This window comes from Vipera berus (genome assembly GCF_964194415.1).
Source record: "Vipera berus genome assembly, chromosome: 4".
Classification (NCBI taxonomy): Eukaryota; Metazoa; Chordata; class Lepidosauria; order Squamata; family Viperidae; genus Vipera; species Vipera berus.
In genome coordinates, this window is record NC_138206.1 from 92,466,642 (window position 1) to 92,483,455 (window position 16,814).

The 16,814-nt window shown below is 36.5% G+C and overlaps 1 protein-coding gene across 1 annotated transcript in view; it reads left to right on the forward strand.

Moving 5' to 3' along the window:
• Window positions 1-16,814, forward strand: part of ADPRHL1 (ADP-ribosylhydrolase like 1) — a 40,508-nt gene that overhangs the window by 6,911 nt on the left and 16,783 nt on the right. The window contains exons 3-8 of the mRNA XM_081326757.1: window positions 3,407-3,532; window positions 6,819-6,959; window positions 8,926-9,053; window positions 9,483-9,615; window positions 10,448-10,601; window positions 13,449-13,476. Of these exons, the coding sequence (XP_081182883.1) occupies window positions 3,407-3,532; window positions 6,819-6,959; window positions 8,926-9,053; window positions 9,483-9,615; window positions 10,448-10,601; window positions 13,449-13,476 (710 nt within the window). The remainder of the gene's footprint in view (window positions 1-3,406; window positions 3,533-6,818; window positions 6,960-8,925; window positions 9,054-9,482; window positions 9,616-10,447; window positions 10,602-13,448; window positions 13,477-16,814) is intronic.

Genomic DNA, 16,814 nt, shown 5'->3' on the forward strand with positions numbered 1-16,814 from the left:
TTTGAATATATTAGGAGCTGTTGTATCACGGAGACTAGAATACAGTATTGCAGGCTCACTCTGTCCACAGCCAGAAGTTCAATCCTGACCGGCTCACGGTTGACTCAGCCTTCTATCTTTCTGAGGTCGATAAAATGAAAACCCAGATTTTGGGGGGCAAAATGATGACATTTGTAAACCTCTTAGGGAGTGCTGTAAAGCACTATAAAGCGGTATATCTGTGTAAGTGCTATTGCTACTGCTATTGCTATTTTGGCTACACTTTAATGTATTCAGCTGCTGGCAGATTGCACAGAAGACATTGATATTTACAGTATGTACATACAGAGACACAAGCACCCCCATACACAATATTGAACCAACTTTAGGTAAATATAAACAGGATTGCTTTTGTTTGGTGTGTGCATTTTAAAATACTAAATGGTTGGCACTTGGCTGCTATGTCAATTAACCAGTGAAAAATCATTGCAGATTGCACAGTTTTTCATGCCTTGTAGCCCAGAAAACTACTAAAGTAAACTCGCCAAAATGGTGTCATCCAAAGACACATATCATTGTAACTCCCATATTTCTGGAGGATATCAGATTAGGAATGGCTACACCACTGTCAAGGAATTTACTTCTTCTTGGACCACTCAAATTTAGAGACTATTTGGTTTGGTATACATAAAGAGCTAAATCATTTAGGTTTTTTTGTGTTTCATAAAAAATGTTTTATTGGTTGATCCTGTAAAAATATATGTGATATTTTTTCTCTTTTTACAATAACAAGGAGGAAACTTGTATGCTCCCCTCTGACACGTGGGAAAGAATCATGGTCTTTTGTATCCCTGATCACCAATTCTATATGTGCCTGGAAAAGCATAGTCAGATGCCAAGAATTCCTTGGGCTCAGCTGAGTGTCCTTTTGTAAATTATCTCAGCTTACAAATAGCTCAATATCTATTTCTAGAGTCTTTGTTCTTGGCATGATGCGTTCTGATCCCAGATTTATGTCCTCGAATTTTGTATTTGTATTCATTTCCAGCAATCGGTCATGTTTCATCTGGAGCTGTGCATTTATTAGACAATTTTGCCAGTTTCATTTGTTGAAATCAGATTACTGAGACAATCCAACTGGGCTAAAGGGCTAAAGACAAAACTTCAACTGTCGGTTTGATTTCTCCAATGACTTCACTTTCTTTTCCTCCCGGTGTAGATTGTACAGACCTAACTCACACATATGAAAACTGCAGAACCTGGTCTATGTTCTGAATGTTGTCAAATTTAAGGGGCCATATTTCATGGGTAAAAGCCCAGCTTCCACTGGATGATACAGATTCCAGATCCAGCAATAGGTTAATATGACACTGTTTCATTGGGATATAAGGGCACTCAATTGGAACATCATCGTCTAAGGCAGTGTCATGGCATAAACATTGCAACATACTGTGGCTATTTTTTTTGTCCCATCGCAGTACAGCACTAATGTCAATACAGCTGCTCCTCCTCACTCTCCAGAAAAAAAAGATAAAATAAAACTGGGCCAGTCTTAGGCTATAGTTTCCCACTGATGCTCTGTGTCTCTATCTGATCCATTCTGTGGTTCAGCCAACTGGAAGGTAGCAAATTGTCATGACGTAGAAAAATCTGTCTCATACTACTCTATTATTCTGAGAGGACACTTGAGAAGGTGTCAGAAATAACATTACTATAAACCACGAGTGAAAAAATAAGTAACACCTCCTAATGGGAACATGCTATTTTTTCCACTTTATGTAACTTGGAAAATTCCCAATTAGTCTTTGAACAATAAGACTGAATATACAATATTCCTAATATCATTTAATATAGTGCAGTGATTTACGGTATTAAGTGTCTGGGGTTTGGAGCTGATGAAGCTGGAGTTTTTGATTCCTGTGATAGAGAAAGACATTTTGTAAACAAGCGATAGGCTCAAGGCTAAGAAACAAATCATGCGCTGTTGATCGCTTGAAAAGGTGAAGGAAGAGGCCCAGAAATCAAAACCTTGGGATTAATATATATAGTACAAGTAGGGTGTCTAGGTTTCAAAGAGACAAAGGTATTCCTCAACTTATAACCACAATTAAGCTCTCTTTCTGTTGCTAAGAAGACATTTGTTAAGTGAATTTTGCCCCATTTTACGACCTTGTTTGCCACAGTTGTTAAATGAATCACTGTACTTGTTAAATTGGTGACACGGTTGTTAAATGAATCTGGCTTCCACATTGACTTTGCTGGCCAGAAGGTTGCAAAAAGTAATCACATGATCCCAGAATAATGCACCTGTCATAAATATGAGTCAGTTGCCAAGCTCCTGAATTTTGATCATGTGACCATGAGGATGCTGCAATGGTTGTGTGAAAAACGGTTGTAAATCACATTTTTCAGGGCTGTTGTAACTTTGAACAGTCACTAAATAAACTGTATGCCAAGTACTACCTGTATAGAAATACACCAAATTAATGGTCAAAAGTTTGTTGTTACTAAACATTACAGAACTAAAATGCACCTTTGTTCGATCAATAGTATTTAGAAGTAAGGAGAAATTACTTGGCGTGAAAAATTAATACAACACTCCAAGAGTCATCAGAGGTTCCACAGACCCCTTAATCCCAGGCACAAGCTTTACACACCCACACCCGCACACACCCAAATGTGTCAAAAATCTTTTTCACGAGGGAAAAATTCAGCCTTATTGTGATTTTTCTAATACATTACCCTCATCTGTGGAAATGTAATTTTAGGAAGAAAATTTGTGTGGGAGGGGGTCGGAGGAGGGGAGGAGGGAGTGTGTAAAGCTTATGCTTGGGATTAGGGTGTCTGTGGACCGTCTGATGACTCTTGCATGATGAGGAGTCTTCTGTTGTTTTTTTGTGTTATTCTTAACTTAAGCATTGATTATATTGTAAGCTGCCCAGAGCCTTTTTAAAATTTTATTTTATTGACTTTATCAAATCCAATAAAAAAGAAAATATCAAAAATTTCCTTCAAAACTCTTGTGTGCATTCCAAATTATTAATTTCTCTAAAAACCTGTTCCTGGTTTATCTTGGTTTTTTAAAGTCTGTATTATTATGGTTCATCACAGGGTCAGCTAGATGTTTAAATTGGATTTGGCATTCTTATCCACCTATAGCCTCCTTCCCAAGGACATGAGATAAAAAGATCTTGTTGTGTGATGGTGTTAAAGGTATCGTTGCAAGATATATGCTGTTTCAACTAAAGCTGCCTTTTGCAATTGACTGATGGTGAATTATTATTAATATTTATTACATTTATATGCTATAGTATTTATATTATGCTATTTCTATGGATTTCTTTGTATTTAATTAAATTGTTTGTGCAACCATTTTAAAACAGTGGGATGTACTTTATTAATGTACATGTTGTTGTTTATCATGTAGGCTCAGGGTTTGGTGCAGCTACAAAAGCCATGTGTTTAGGGATGAAATACTGGAAGCCCGAAAGGCTGGAAACTCTCATTGAAGTGAGCATTGAAGTTGGACGAATGACTCATAATCATCCTACAGGTAATATCCAGGAGAATGTGCTTGGTCATCCTGTATAAAACACTGTCATTAGCAAATGACTGAGTGTAGTAATACATATCCATGGCTGATGGGTACCATAAGTTTTATTTGATATCTGTATAATTAAAGGCATATGTTCTAGTATACTGAACATATGTTCTAATATACTAGCTCCCTTAAGCTTAGAACTACACTAATCATATGAAGACAAACACTGAAGTAGACGGGTGGGATTGGGCGTGGAAAGGATCATTTATCTGTCCCTACCCATTAGAAAATATAGAGCTAGTACTCCTGGTTGTGTTTCTTCTCTAGAGTATGTTGCAAGCTAACTGATACTTACACATGCACACAAATATGAGAAGAAAATAATTATAGGAAGAATTTGCAAGTAAGTTGCTTGATGTTTTCTGGAAGAGCTGAGATAATAACATGTAAGATTCTAATATTAAAAACAAAATGTAAAAGGTTAGATAAGTTAATGCAGGAATGCACAAATGTTTGCCAGTAACCCTATTTTATTTAGTCATTAAGAAGTTCAATCTGTTGTAAGGACTCACTTCCAAATACATGTGCCTAGATTTAGAAGCTATATTTTATGTTCCAAGTGGAATCCTAGGGCCAAGGATTCCAAAGTGTGATTTGATTGCAATATGACAGGTTCACATTCTGAATTAACATATGTTTTCCCAGCTGTAGTTCAGGGAGCAATGGGAAGGAGCTATGAAAAAAAAAGATGGGGATCATAGGTATAACCTAAAGAGGAATAGAGTCAATGGGGCAATTGCCCCAAAAGGAACTAAAGTAAGTAGGGTGGATGGGCAGCAGGAGAAGCAGCCACCAGGAACCAATAGTAAACCTACAAGTATGCTTACTAGGGAATTTAACACATCTGGAAAAATCCTGGTTAGGGAAAGATGCATAAACAGTGACACATTAATGGCAAACTTTCTTCTTCTCTGACTTCCTACTAAATGTCAGATGAAAATCAGCCCTAATGCATTTAAAATAGATATATCATATTTTCTAGAAACCAATATGCGCATTCAGTACAAGAGCAGTTGCCCTAAAAATGTGAGAAATCAGTAAATGAATTAATCAATTATTGCCCCCAGTAACTGTAAACTAAAATTCAAATCAGTCTCCTCTCCAAGCATTGACATGCAATGGGATATTAATTCATCTTTTAAGTTGTGCTGAGAATCATTAAAAGTTTATTTTGAATTTCTGCATCCCATTCTCATGTCACAATCATTGAGATCAGAACTGCATATAGAAATAAAATAAGTCACCATCCTGGAATGTTACCATGAAAACATGCCAGCCAGCTACCTCCTAAAGGCAGATACAAGTAGCAGGTCATAGCTATTCTCTGAAATGTTCCGAAGTTATGATTACATGCTGGCAGTGGTACAAAAGGCATTATGAACATCTTTGACACAGGGCCAGTTTTAAATTAATTTTTCTTTCTTAAAAAAAGTTTAAGGAAATATAGAGCTTGAAGCCTCACAGCACATGTTTTTATTATGCTACCATTAGCATTATACTTTGGCCATTTGGGGATGTTTATAAAGCATTTAAAAAATTTAAGTAGCCCCACGTGGTCAAACTAAAAACTGTTAAATATAGCATAATCTTTTATTTTGTTCTTTAAAGAACTGTTATTGGGCTGCTGGTTAGAAGAAATATCTGTATGTTCTGTACCAGCCTGCTACCGGCCCTGCAGAAAAGGCAGGGACAACCCCTTTTACAAGAAGGCAAGAGGCTGGAATTACGCCTGCCAAATTTATTACCACAAAAACAAACGGAACAAGACAAACCAAGAAACAGGAGCTTTAAGAAACATGAACTATCCAAGCGGTTGCCTTCAGCAAACCAGCCCTCCCCACACATTCCCCTTATATAGAGTTCAGGGCGTGGCTTCTCTCTGCCTCCTTCCGAGAAGCCCCATTGCCTTCCTCTGTTTACTCCTAATTGACTGCCTCCTGCGTCGGGCATCCTTGAACAGGGCCAGCTGTGGGTCATCTTCATCCACGCTGTCAGGCTCACACAGCTGGGTCTCCGTGGTGACCAAGTGGGAGGGGCCTGGCTGAGGGCTCTCATCAGCAAGATCTTCAACCCCCTCAGCAAGGTCTTCAACACCCCCCCTCCTCCTCCTCTGAGTCGTCCGACCCAACTGCCAAACCCACAGGCTGACCCTGAATCACAACACTGTATATAAAAAGACAGAGGTTGTTAGTAGGCTGCATTAACAGAGGGATAGGCTGCATTAACAGAGGGATAGAATCAAGATCAAGTGAAGTACTAATACCACTTTACAATGCTTTGGTAAGGCCACACCTGGAATACTGCATCCAGTTTTGGTCACCACGATGTAAAAAAGATGTCGAGACTCTAGAAAGGGTACAGAGAAGAGCAACAAAGATGATTAGGGGGCTGGAGGCTAAAACATATAGGGAACGGTTGCTGGAATTGGGTATGTGTAGTTTAATGAAGAGAAGGGTGAGGGGTGACATGATAGCAGTGTTCCAATATCTCAGGGGCTACCACAAAGAAGAAGGAGTCAAGCTATTCTCCAAAGCACCTGAAAGCAGGACAAGAATCAACGGATGGAAACTAGTCAAGGAGAGAAGCAACCTAGAACTAAGGAGAAACTTCCTGACAGTTAGAACAATTAACCAGTGGAACAACCTACCTCCAGAGGTGGTGAATGCTCCAACACTGGAGGTTTTTAAGAAGAGACTGGACAGCCATTTGCCTGAAATGGTATAAGGTTTCCTGCCTAAGCAGGGGGTTGGACTAGATGACCTCCAAGGTCCCTTCCAACTTTATTATTATTATTATTATTGTTGTTGTTGTTGTTGTTGTTGTTATTATTATTATTATTATTATTATTATTATTATTATTATTATTATTATTATTATTATTATTATTATTATTGTATTTCAAAGTGGATCATTAAAAGTCCAGGTGCTTTATAAAGCAACAACTCCTAAATACTAAGTAAAGGAAGCATTATTTGGATTCAGATAACTTATGTCACGATTGCTTCTTCAATTTTTCAAAAAGGTGTTGAAACTATGTTATTTGTCTGATCCATAAAATAAAGCAGATGAAATTTTAACCTTTAAATAGCTACTTCAGTCTCACAAAATGATCCCTCCTAAAACATTTATTTTCTTACGCACACATAGATATGGTTCTGTCCACAAACTCTTTTTTAAAAAAAATGTATTAGCTTTTTTTTTAACCATACACACATTCATCTTTATATGCTAATTTCAGGCTTCCTAGGATCCCTCTGTGCAGCTCTGTTTGTTTCGTATGCAATCCAAGGAAAGCCACTGGTCCAATGGGGAAGAGAGATGATGAAAGTCGTTCCAATGGCTGAAGAATATTGCAAAAAGACCATCAGGCACATGGCAGGTAAAACTGATTAATTGGGCATTTCAAATTCATAAAAGGTTAAAAAAATCACTTTTTAAAATTCTCAGTAACTTTGTTTAGTTTCCCATGGTGGCGCAGTGCTTAGAATGAAGTATTGCAGGCTAATTATGCCAACTGCCAGGGGTTCGATGCTCACCAGCCCAAGTTTGACTCAGCCTTCCATCCTTCCAAGGTTGGTAAATGGGGACCCAGATTGTTGGGGACAATATGCTGACTCTGTAAACTGCTTAGAGTGGACTATAAAGCATTATGAAGCAGTATATAAGTCTAACTGCTATTGCTATTGCTACTGCTACCCTTTCTAGTAATTAATTTCACTTGCCATTTTGAGTCTGAATTTAAATTTAAATGATATTGTGAGATAAGAAGTTGGGTAAGAAATGTAATGAAATATTAATTTAAAAATAACAACACATAATAGATCAGTGATACTGATACATATGCATAAACAATGTGCTTTTAACAGCCCCTCCATTTTTTTTAATGGAAGTTCTTCCACTTTTATTCAAACTGTTGTTGTTTCTTAAGAGTAGAGCAGGTGCAGGATTAACACTTATAGGTCTGTCTCTCACAGGAGGACGCTGGCATTTGCTCAGGGCAATGTCATCTCTAAGCTAAACATGCAAACCTTTTGAAGCATGTGCTTGTAACCCCGTCATTGTGGAAAACAGTGCTATTTTAGAAAGCATGGAGAGAGGTTGAAAAAATAGATCCCTGCTTGAATCACAACCGAACCCTGTTTTTCCAACATATTTGGCTGGCTAAACAATGATAAAAGTTTCTTTCTTTCATTCTTTCCTACTCAACAGCTCTAAATGATACATGGTAGCACTAATCTAAATATAATGAAGAAAATAAATACAATTTAGATAGCTTATACCGCAGCTACTTCACAAATTACTTTTCCCCCTGAAATCAAAGATAATTTCCTAAACAGAAAGAGCTCTAACATAAAATATGTTTAGACATATTTCTAACACAATATCATGGTGTCAGGAAATACATTTAAGGCAGAATAGCAGGGCACATTTTAAGAATAACAGTGAGCGTGCCCTTTTGTCTCCCCCAAAATTATTTCTTAAGAGAAAAAAAAAGTCAAAGATGAATTTCCCTAAAAAAATTTTTGTATCTTTCACCCAGATTCATATAACACTTGCATAATATTCAAGTATACAGCTTAAATGTGATACTCATTATATTAACAAAAAATATTACAGGGTTCAGATTGTGTATCAAAAGCTGATTGGGCTTTAGTTACCTTCAATGACTATGTTACTATATTTAGTTATTTAGTTGGCTATGTTACTACGGCATACTGTGTTAAAGAAAGCCCTTGAAAATGGCCTAAAAATGAAATTAGTATAAATCCTATTACAGCCAGATTGCTAACAAAACTTGGCTTCCATAAATGCATTAAGCAGTAAGAAAACATCTTAAAAGATTTCCAGGCTCAAGTCTAAATTCACACATAAACTCAAAGTGCAGAAGGAGATGGACAGATCTACCCTGCTTATTTCAGATTTTGTGTTTATTTTTTCAGTTCAATCATGTCTAATTCTCAGACGTTGCCTAAACAAGCTCCTGTAGTTTTCTTGGAAAGGGTTTTTCAGAAGTGGTTTGCTATTCATCCTTCCTAGAGTTGAAAGAAGTGACTAACTGAAAGTTATGCAGTTGGCTTTCTGGCAAAAGTGGATCTAGAACTCACAGTCTCCTGGTTTCTAGTCTCATGCCTTAACCACAACACTAAATAGGGTCTCTGTTTTGTGTTAGCTGATTCTAATTCTCTGTCTTTATGGAAATAAAAATCTTCCAAACCAATTTTCTACTGTACAATATTGGTTGTTATTAATGACAAAGTATTATAACAGCATTATTTGACTATTCTTGACTGGAATAATTTTTCAAGATTAAATATATTATAATTGCACATTTATTTTCCATTCAGAATATCAGGAACACTGGTTTTACTTTGAAGCAAAATGGCAATTTTATTTGGAGGAGAGAGAGATCAATGAAGAAAACCAGAATAAACCTCATTTTCCTGACAATTATGATGCTGAAGAAAGAGAAAAGGTATGTTCTTCAAGAAACAACTGTTTAAACTCTGTGTGTCTGGGGAGGGGAGGAATAGATATGATACTTTTCTTACTAAAAATGAATGTTATACTGTAATTATGAAACCAAATGACAGAGGTTGTGTCTCAAAAAGTCAGGTTTAATAGAATAAAGTTTAAGTTGGTCATTTGTAAGAGAAATAGTAATAAAAACAATGACAAGTGATAAAAAAGTAGTGACTATTGGTATATAGTGAACCAGTGATCAATGGGTAGATATTACTCAAAGCATTAAAAGCAAATAAATCAAGAAACTTGAAAACATAAACTGTAATTTAATGTTTCTTTATCAATCTATATTTTTAAAACATGCAAACTGAGAGATTTATATCTGCGTGTTCTGGTTTGCATTTTGTCAAATTGACACAGTTGTTAATTATCCATTTAGACATACCGGAGATGGAGTTCTGAAGGTCGTGGTGGAAGGAGAGGTCATGATGCTCCCATGATTGCATATGATGCTCTCTTAGGATGTGGTGGTGACTGGACAGAGCTTTGTAACAGGGCAATGTTCCATGGTGGTGAGTAAACTACTTTTTGTATTTCTTCTATAATTCAATCCTTATAGAAATTAAAAAGCAACAGCAGCTTTCCTCAACCAAAAGTTGTCAATATGTCTTGGTCTATAAGTCATATACTGTAATTCCTGCCAGTCTGGCCAGTATCTCATTGAAAGTTCTATTGTTCAACCATTGTTAATATTTTCACTGCAGGACTCACATTCCATTACAGATAGCAGGATAATCTTATTTAAAGAATGTAATAGTGACAGCCGTTTAGAGATTCCCTTGTATTTAAGCTCAAAGGTCTATAAGCATCTTAGGCTACTTCCTACCTAATAACTTAGGGTGATATAATACTTTTTTTCATTATGCTATTTTGGTATAAGAATGATAAGAAAGCAAACTATTATCAGTTGAAATGTCAGCTGATATTAATGAGGAATAGTTTGTCGTAGTAACACAGAATATCTGCTGGTTTTCTATGCAGCTGATTGAGGGGATTGTACATGAAGAGAATGAAAGAATTCTAATTTTGGATGAAATCATCATTTTTTATAAATCCAAAGCTGATTAATAAATGCATTGATTCACATAAAACATTACAGCAGTGGGGCACAGTGTTGTCATCTTACTTCTGTGATGTGCTGGGTTTTGATTTTTTTCACAGTTCATGCTGATTGAAATTGAGGATGGAGATGCTGGGGAAATTTTAGAGATTCAGTTCACAATGAGGCCCAGAAACCTGTCAGAAATACAATCTTGATCATTGTTTGGTAATTGCCTAATCTTTCCGTTCATGGTTAAAGTCCCTGAATGGAGCTAACTGTTCATTTGTGCTTTTGATTTTTAGGCGAGAGTGCAGCTACGGGATCAATCGCTGGCTGCTTATATGGGCTGCTCTATGGCCTCAACAAGGTTCCTAAAGGCTTATACCAGGAACTTGAGCAAAGGGAGAGGCTCGAAAGCTTGGGGGAAAGTATTTTCCAACGATCTTCAGAAGAAAAGTAAAGATACTTTTAATTTTTTATTTTATAATAAACTCGTAACCACTTTTCAAAACACATTTGCAGGAGGTAAAAAAGAAAAGACCAGATGCCCCCTTTTGTTTAAGATTATACTACTCAGTAATAACGATGTGCTCATCTTCCCCCAGGATATTAGGATCGTTGCCCTGAAGCATTTAAGCACAGTTGGCAGTCAGCGTTTTAGAATACCTTTAAAAATTATCTATGCATCTCCAAAGGTGGAATCTTGGCATCCATTTTAAATAGTAACTCTTCTAAAAAAAAATTATATGACATGAATTTCTGCCTCACTTTGTTAATTAATGTCACCCTGTCATCTGTATGCTCATTTTCACTTATGCTATCATTGCATATAAAAATATAATGCTATCTGCACACTAGGGATTGCTTTCATCACCCCTCTAAAAGAGCATTGTTACTTTTTCATGCACTCATTTTCCCTGAAATTCTTAATCTGCACTCCTGTCACTTCCTTTTAATTTGACTTCTGTGTCAGACTTGCCGTGCCATTCTTTTAAAGAACGAGAGCTAGAGGGACAGCTAACACCAGGAAGTGATCCAAGAAAAGGCAGAAAATAGTTATCCAAATCTTTCAAATAAATGTAAAAAAAAATCCACAAAAGTACAATGGTTCCTAGTTTAGCCTTTCAGATTTTTCAATTTTTTTTTAAAAAAAGACAAAATTTGTAATTCTTCGGGTAGCTAAAATTCTTGTAAATAAATGAATGTTATGCCTCTTCATAAGCATTGTTCTTTATTTTCGCACTGTGCTTATTGCATGTTCCTGTATGTTGTCACTGGAATTTTTGCTTGCAGTTGTCACTAGAGGTCAAGGTTAAAGCGATTTATTTGTAGGCAGACATTTCTTCTGTTTTGATTCCTTCCACTTACATATTGAGTCAGGATTCAGGCTCATGCATATTTACCTGGGAATAAATTGAATTTGCCATGATTTATATCCAAGTAGATAAACACAGGATTACAATAGCAGAACACCTGGGTCTCAATAAAATTAATAATAAAAGCTTACTTAATTTTCACTCATTTCCATAGGACTTAAGTATGACTAATTGTGACTATAGGAAGAATGATCAATTCTACTCCAACAATTCTGAATCAATGGGCTGGACTTTTCCCCCCATCTTTTCCCAATTCTATTCACCCTTGTTTTTCTTTCCCTTTAAACATCTTTCTTCCTGTTCATGCTATGGTGAAAGATGATAAAGTCTAGGAGACAAAGGACTTAGGTAGAGATACCAATAAGGCCTGGTTTTTCTCTCGGCATCTGTGTCAAAATCTGCATGATTGAAGCCTAACTGCTTTTGTATATGCATCAATGTCACATGCAGAAAAGGGTGGGATTTTTAATCACGATCTTATTCCCATCAGGCAAATTTGGACTCCTCCCATTACATAGATACTGCTGGTCTTTCATCCATTAATTTAGGACTGGTTTACATAGTCCTTTAAAAGGTAAAGGTTCCCCCGCACATGCGTGCTAGTCGTTTCCGACTCTAGGGGCCGGTGCTCATCTCCGTTTCAAAGCCGAAGAGCCAGCGCTTGTCCGAGGACATCTCCGTGGTCATGTGGCCAGCATGACTAGACGCCAAAGGCGCACGGAACGCTGTTACCTTCCCACCGTAGTGGTCCCTATTTTTCTACTTGCATTTTTACGTGCTTTCGAACTGCTAGGTTGGCAGAAGCTGGGACGAGTAACAGGCGCTCACTCTGTTACGCGGCACTCGGGATTCGACCCGCCAAACTGCCGACCTTCTGATCGACAAGCTCAGCGTCTTAACCCACTGAGCCACCGCGTCCCTTACATAGTCCTTTACTGACTAACTAAAATAACTAATGCACTGCCCTAAAACAGCCATTCCTAATTCCTGCCCTATAGTATACCTTCCTGTACTTTTCAAAGAATGCATATCCAGGCATATAAAATGTACAGCTATTCTTAGTGGTTGAAAACTGCTCAGATGAAGAAAATAGTCATTGAAATAAAACTATGCACTTATGTGTTGGCCAGGCACTAATTTAGCACTGGCTAAATAAAAGATTATTCTAATTTGCTATGTCATTAACGGTAACAAAAATGTGAGTTTTAGCTTAGATATGCTACATTTCCTGATTCTTTAACACCTCCACTGTAAGAGGAAGGTGAAAGTATTTGTGAATCAATCTCTGAATTAGGGAAATATATATGTACGAAGTATTTTGAATTTTAGTTCTTACAACCCCTTTCCTACTGATGATGCTGGTTGACTGAAGGGTATTGAAATATAGTCCAGTGTTTCTCAATCTTGACCAGCTTGCTGGCTGGGGAATTCTGGGAGTTGAAGTCCACACAGCTTAGAGTGGCCAAGGTTGAGAAACAGTGAAATATACAATATCTGGAAGGGAGGAGATTGCCTATCCTTGTCCTACATCCTTCTGAAGTTTCTGTTAGAAGTATCTTGCTTCTTTACTAAAGGGGTTAGAGTGAAGGATTGTATATGTCACTCTATTACTGTATTTGTACATTAAAAAATAAATTATAGTGGTTCTATGGATTGCATCATATATTGCTTTCTACCGTCATGATGCATAGTTCCTACAGTTGGTTATTATATACCGCATTTCCTATGTTTTGGAAGAATCCCATACTTTAACACGCAGGTCAATATGTTGTAGGAACAAGCCACCATGCTGCCTGCTTAACCCACTTCCTGGTCATGGGTTCCTAGGGGTTGCTGCAGAGGAAGAACTATTACCAAACTTTCATAAGTTCATAATATTTCCTGGGAGCTGAAATAATTATTATTATTTATTTCCTGCTTGATATAGATCACCTGGCAAAACACAACTGTCCAAGGTAATATATAATATTAATAAATAATAAAAATGCAATTATCTTGCATAACAAGCTCATAAAATTTAACTGCTTTTTATGCCCTTAAACATTAGCAACACAATTAACATTAATGCAGTGTTTTTGCTTTACCCATAATACCGCAGAATGCTTTCCCACATTACAGAGATAATGTAGAAGTGAACTGTATGGATTTGGCTCTGAATATTTAGACTGAATGAGTACAGTTGCAAAACCAGCATCAGCTACAAAACTTTTTGTTTGTTTGTTAACTAGTGGAATAGTCAAGATGGGATATCTATGTATTGTAAATGCATCACAGTCCTAGTTGCAACTGAAATGTTTTGGTCGTGACAAATTCCCATTTGTTAAAAGCAAAGTTTAAAAGCATCTGAAATGTTTAATCATCTTGAGCTTATGTTTTCATAATGGAAAGAGAACCCAGTGACAGGCAGGGTTCTGATGCTGAGATCTGGCTCAGTAAATGTGTGCCACAATCCTCAAAGCAACACTTCCCTCTGTCATGTATTTATCATGGAGAGGACCCAGCAGAACTTGCTTTTAATAAAAGTGTTGTCACAGATGTAATGTTATGTGTGTGTGTGGGGGGGATGATGAGTAGGAGAGAAACTTGCCCTTCAGGAAGATATAATGATTTGACCAAATACTGGCTTTGAATTGCTTATTTCATTCAGTGATGGTCAGTGCACATTTTTTTTCTTCTGTGCTGTCTTTGTTGAATATGGTAAAGGTTTATATAAAGGGAGCCTGTGATGATAATACTGTTTCAGTCAAATGTTCCTATGTGCAGCATTATCCATAAGTGAAACACCGGATACTGGATTCTGTCATTTTAATTTTCAGAAAGAGGAAGAATATTTATTCAGCATGAAGTTATAAATTTCAGATTATGAGAAACTGCAATTACAACAAATGTTAAAACAGTTTGTGCCTTCCTCCCCCAAATCTGGCCCTGGTCCTTCTGTTTGCAGGACATAAATGCTAGTAGTATTTTTGTCATTATGTGATTATTATTGAGCAAGGAATAAATAGTTACCTGGCTTTACAATGATCTGGATGGCAGAATTAATATGAGCATCAGTTCATGTTGCTTCTTGGAATCAGACATGTGTTACATGGGCTGGCCACTTTCTTGTTATGTGGTATTAAGGATGAAATCCTGTGTTATTGGAATCAATAATTTCCTTTGCCCTTGACCTCATCAGATTTCATCTGAAAACAATTGTTGTCCTGCTTCTGCTTATATATGAAGAGGTATAAAAACGTAATCCTATTTTGATCTGTAAGATGAATCTCATTCACGTACTATTTTATTATTTGATGAATTAACTAGCTAAGATTTTCAAGGTGCTAGAAAGCTGAAACCACTGGGGTTCCTATCACCCACTTCCAAGCAATAGTCTATTGCCATTGATGTCGTTCTGTGGCTTTCACATTGAGTTCTTCAAAATTCTTCCAACAAAAGTATTCTTACAACCATGTCAATGACTGAAATGATACAGAAGCCAGTTAATATTATCCTGAATATCTTTGTATACATAAAGCTTTTATCTTTGCCATTGTAATTTTATAGGGTTAATACTTTTAAATTTTTATTAGTTTATCAAAATATAAAATACAAAGAGAAATGAAAATAATGGGAAGGTAGGGAAGGTAAAAGGAAAGAGGGAAAAGTGTAGGGTAAAAAGGAAATTAAAAAAGCATTTATTTCCAACTCTTTTTAGCATAATAGAATAAGGTAATAGTCTTAACTTTTTACTTTTGCATGATACTATACACTAGCTGTTTCTATAATAACAAACCTATCTAATCACAAAACCCAAAATCAAAGTTTCATTTTTTTTACCTCAAGCACAAAGTCCAGAAATGGTTTCCAAGTGGAGGTAATGCCTTCAGAAAAGAGATTTTAAGAGTACATTTTCCACAAAATTGTAAATTGTCTTTTAATTTAACTTAGTAGGCTTTGGACCTAAATTTATCAAAACTGTAGTTTCCTATATTTATACTTTGTGGGACATGGAACACTGCAGAAATAGATTTTTATAAAAATTGAGCAAACTTTCCAGCATTGTCTTTTTAGTTCCTTAAAAATGTACAACAACCAGTACTATTAGCAATACTTTTTTTGGTATCCTTTATTTAGCTGTTGGCTGAAGGTATGCAATCTTTTTCAAAGTTAATGAAACATATTACTGCTTATATCAGATAATACAGTAGTTGACAATGGCCAGTCATAGATAGGTATCCATAATAACAGGTTGATGATTATCTTGACTAAGGTTATGTATTTTATATAAATGTGTACATTAGATGTACAATGTTTGCAGCTTTAAGAGCAATTTTAGTATACAATGTAATGTATAATGCATATTTATGGTTCCTCTTCCCAAAGCATTGATTTTCTTCTGTGCAGCAAAAGCAAAGTTATGAAGGTGAGCAGCGATGTGGTGCAGATTGATCCCATGGCACTGAAGAAGAAACTCAATAAGATGTCAAGCAAATTAGGTGCTTTTGCTGTTCTCAGCAGCCTTTTGATTTACCTCACAGACCTCGTATCTAACAGGCTTCCAGCTGAAAACCAAAAAGTCAAGTGGCTAGAAAGCATAGAAAAAAATATGAGCTCAAAGCCTAAATGCCAAAGCACGAACAATGGTATTCGTCCTACAAAATTTCAACTTCTGCAGTCAAGATTCATGAACAGCCATCGTGAGCACTTACGAAAGAAGCCAAGAGAGGTAGGCAGGTTGATTATTAAAGAAAAGCATTCTGCCCCTAAAAATGGGCTAAATTCCATTGTAAGCAAGTTTGACAGAAATTCGTTAACCAGTGAAGAAAGTCCAAAGACAATAAGCCAAGAAAAAACTAAATGGAATAGCGTATGTGGGAAAAATACTGTAAAAAATGTTCTGAAGAAATTTATAGCTGCTGAGGAAAAAGAAGCTAAGGAGAAGCAGCCGGATCTGAAAAAGATCCTACCCAAAATAATCAATAAAAACTCAGTCTTCTCCAAAATGAAAGAAAAGTTTGAGCAAACCAGTAATATTTGTTCAGCTATTGATGTGAGAATAGCTCCCCCCCATGCAAGAGGGAAAGAAAAGACAAAAAAGGACAAAAAGCCTCTGCAGAAAAAAGCTATTTGCAAAGCAGAAACTAAAATACTAAAGGATAATTTGAGAGTAGCAACAAATATCAACAGCAATAAGCCACAACTTTTGGTTTGTACAACTGTCCCTATACCTAAATTTTATGCTGCTATTGAAATTAATCATCCTTGCAGTTGGGCAACAAATACCAAATGCATCATTCAGCTTTCTGACAAT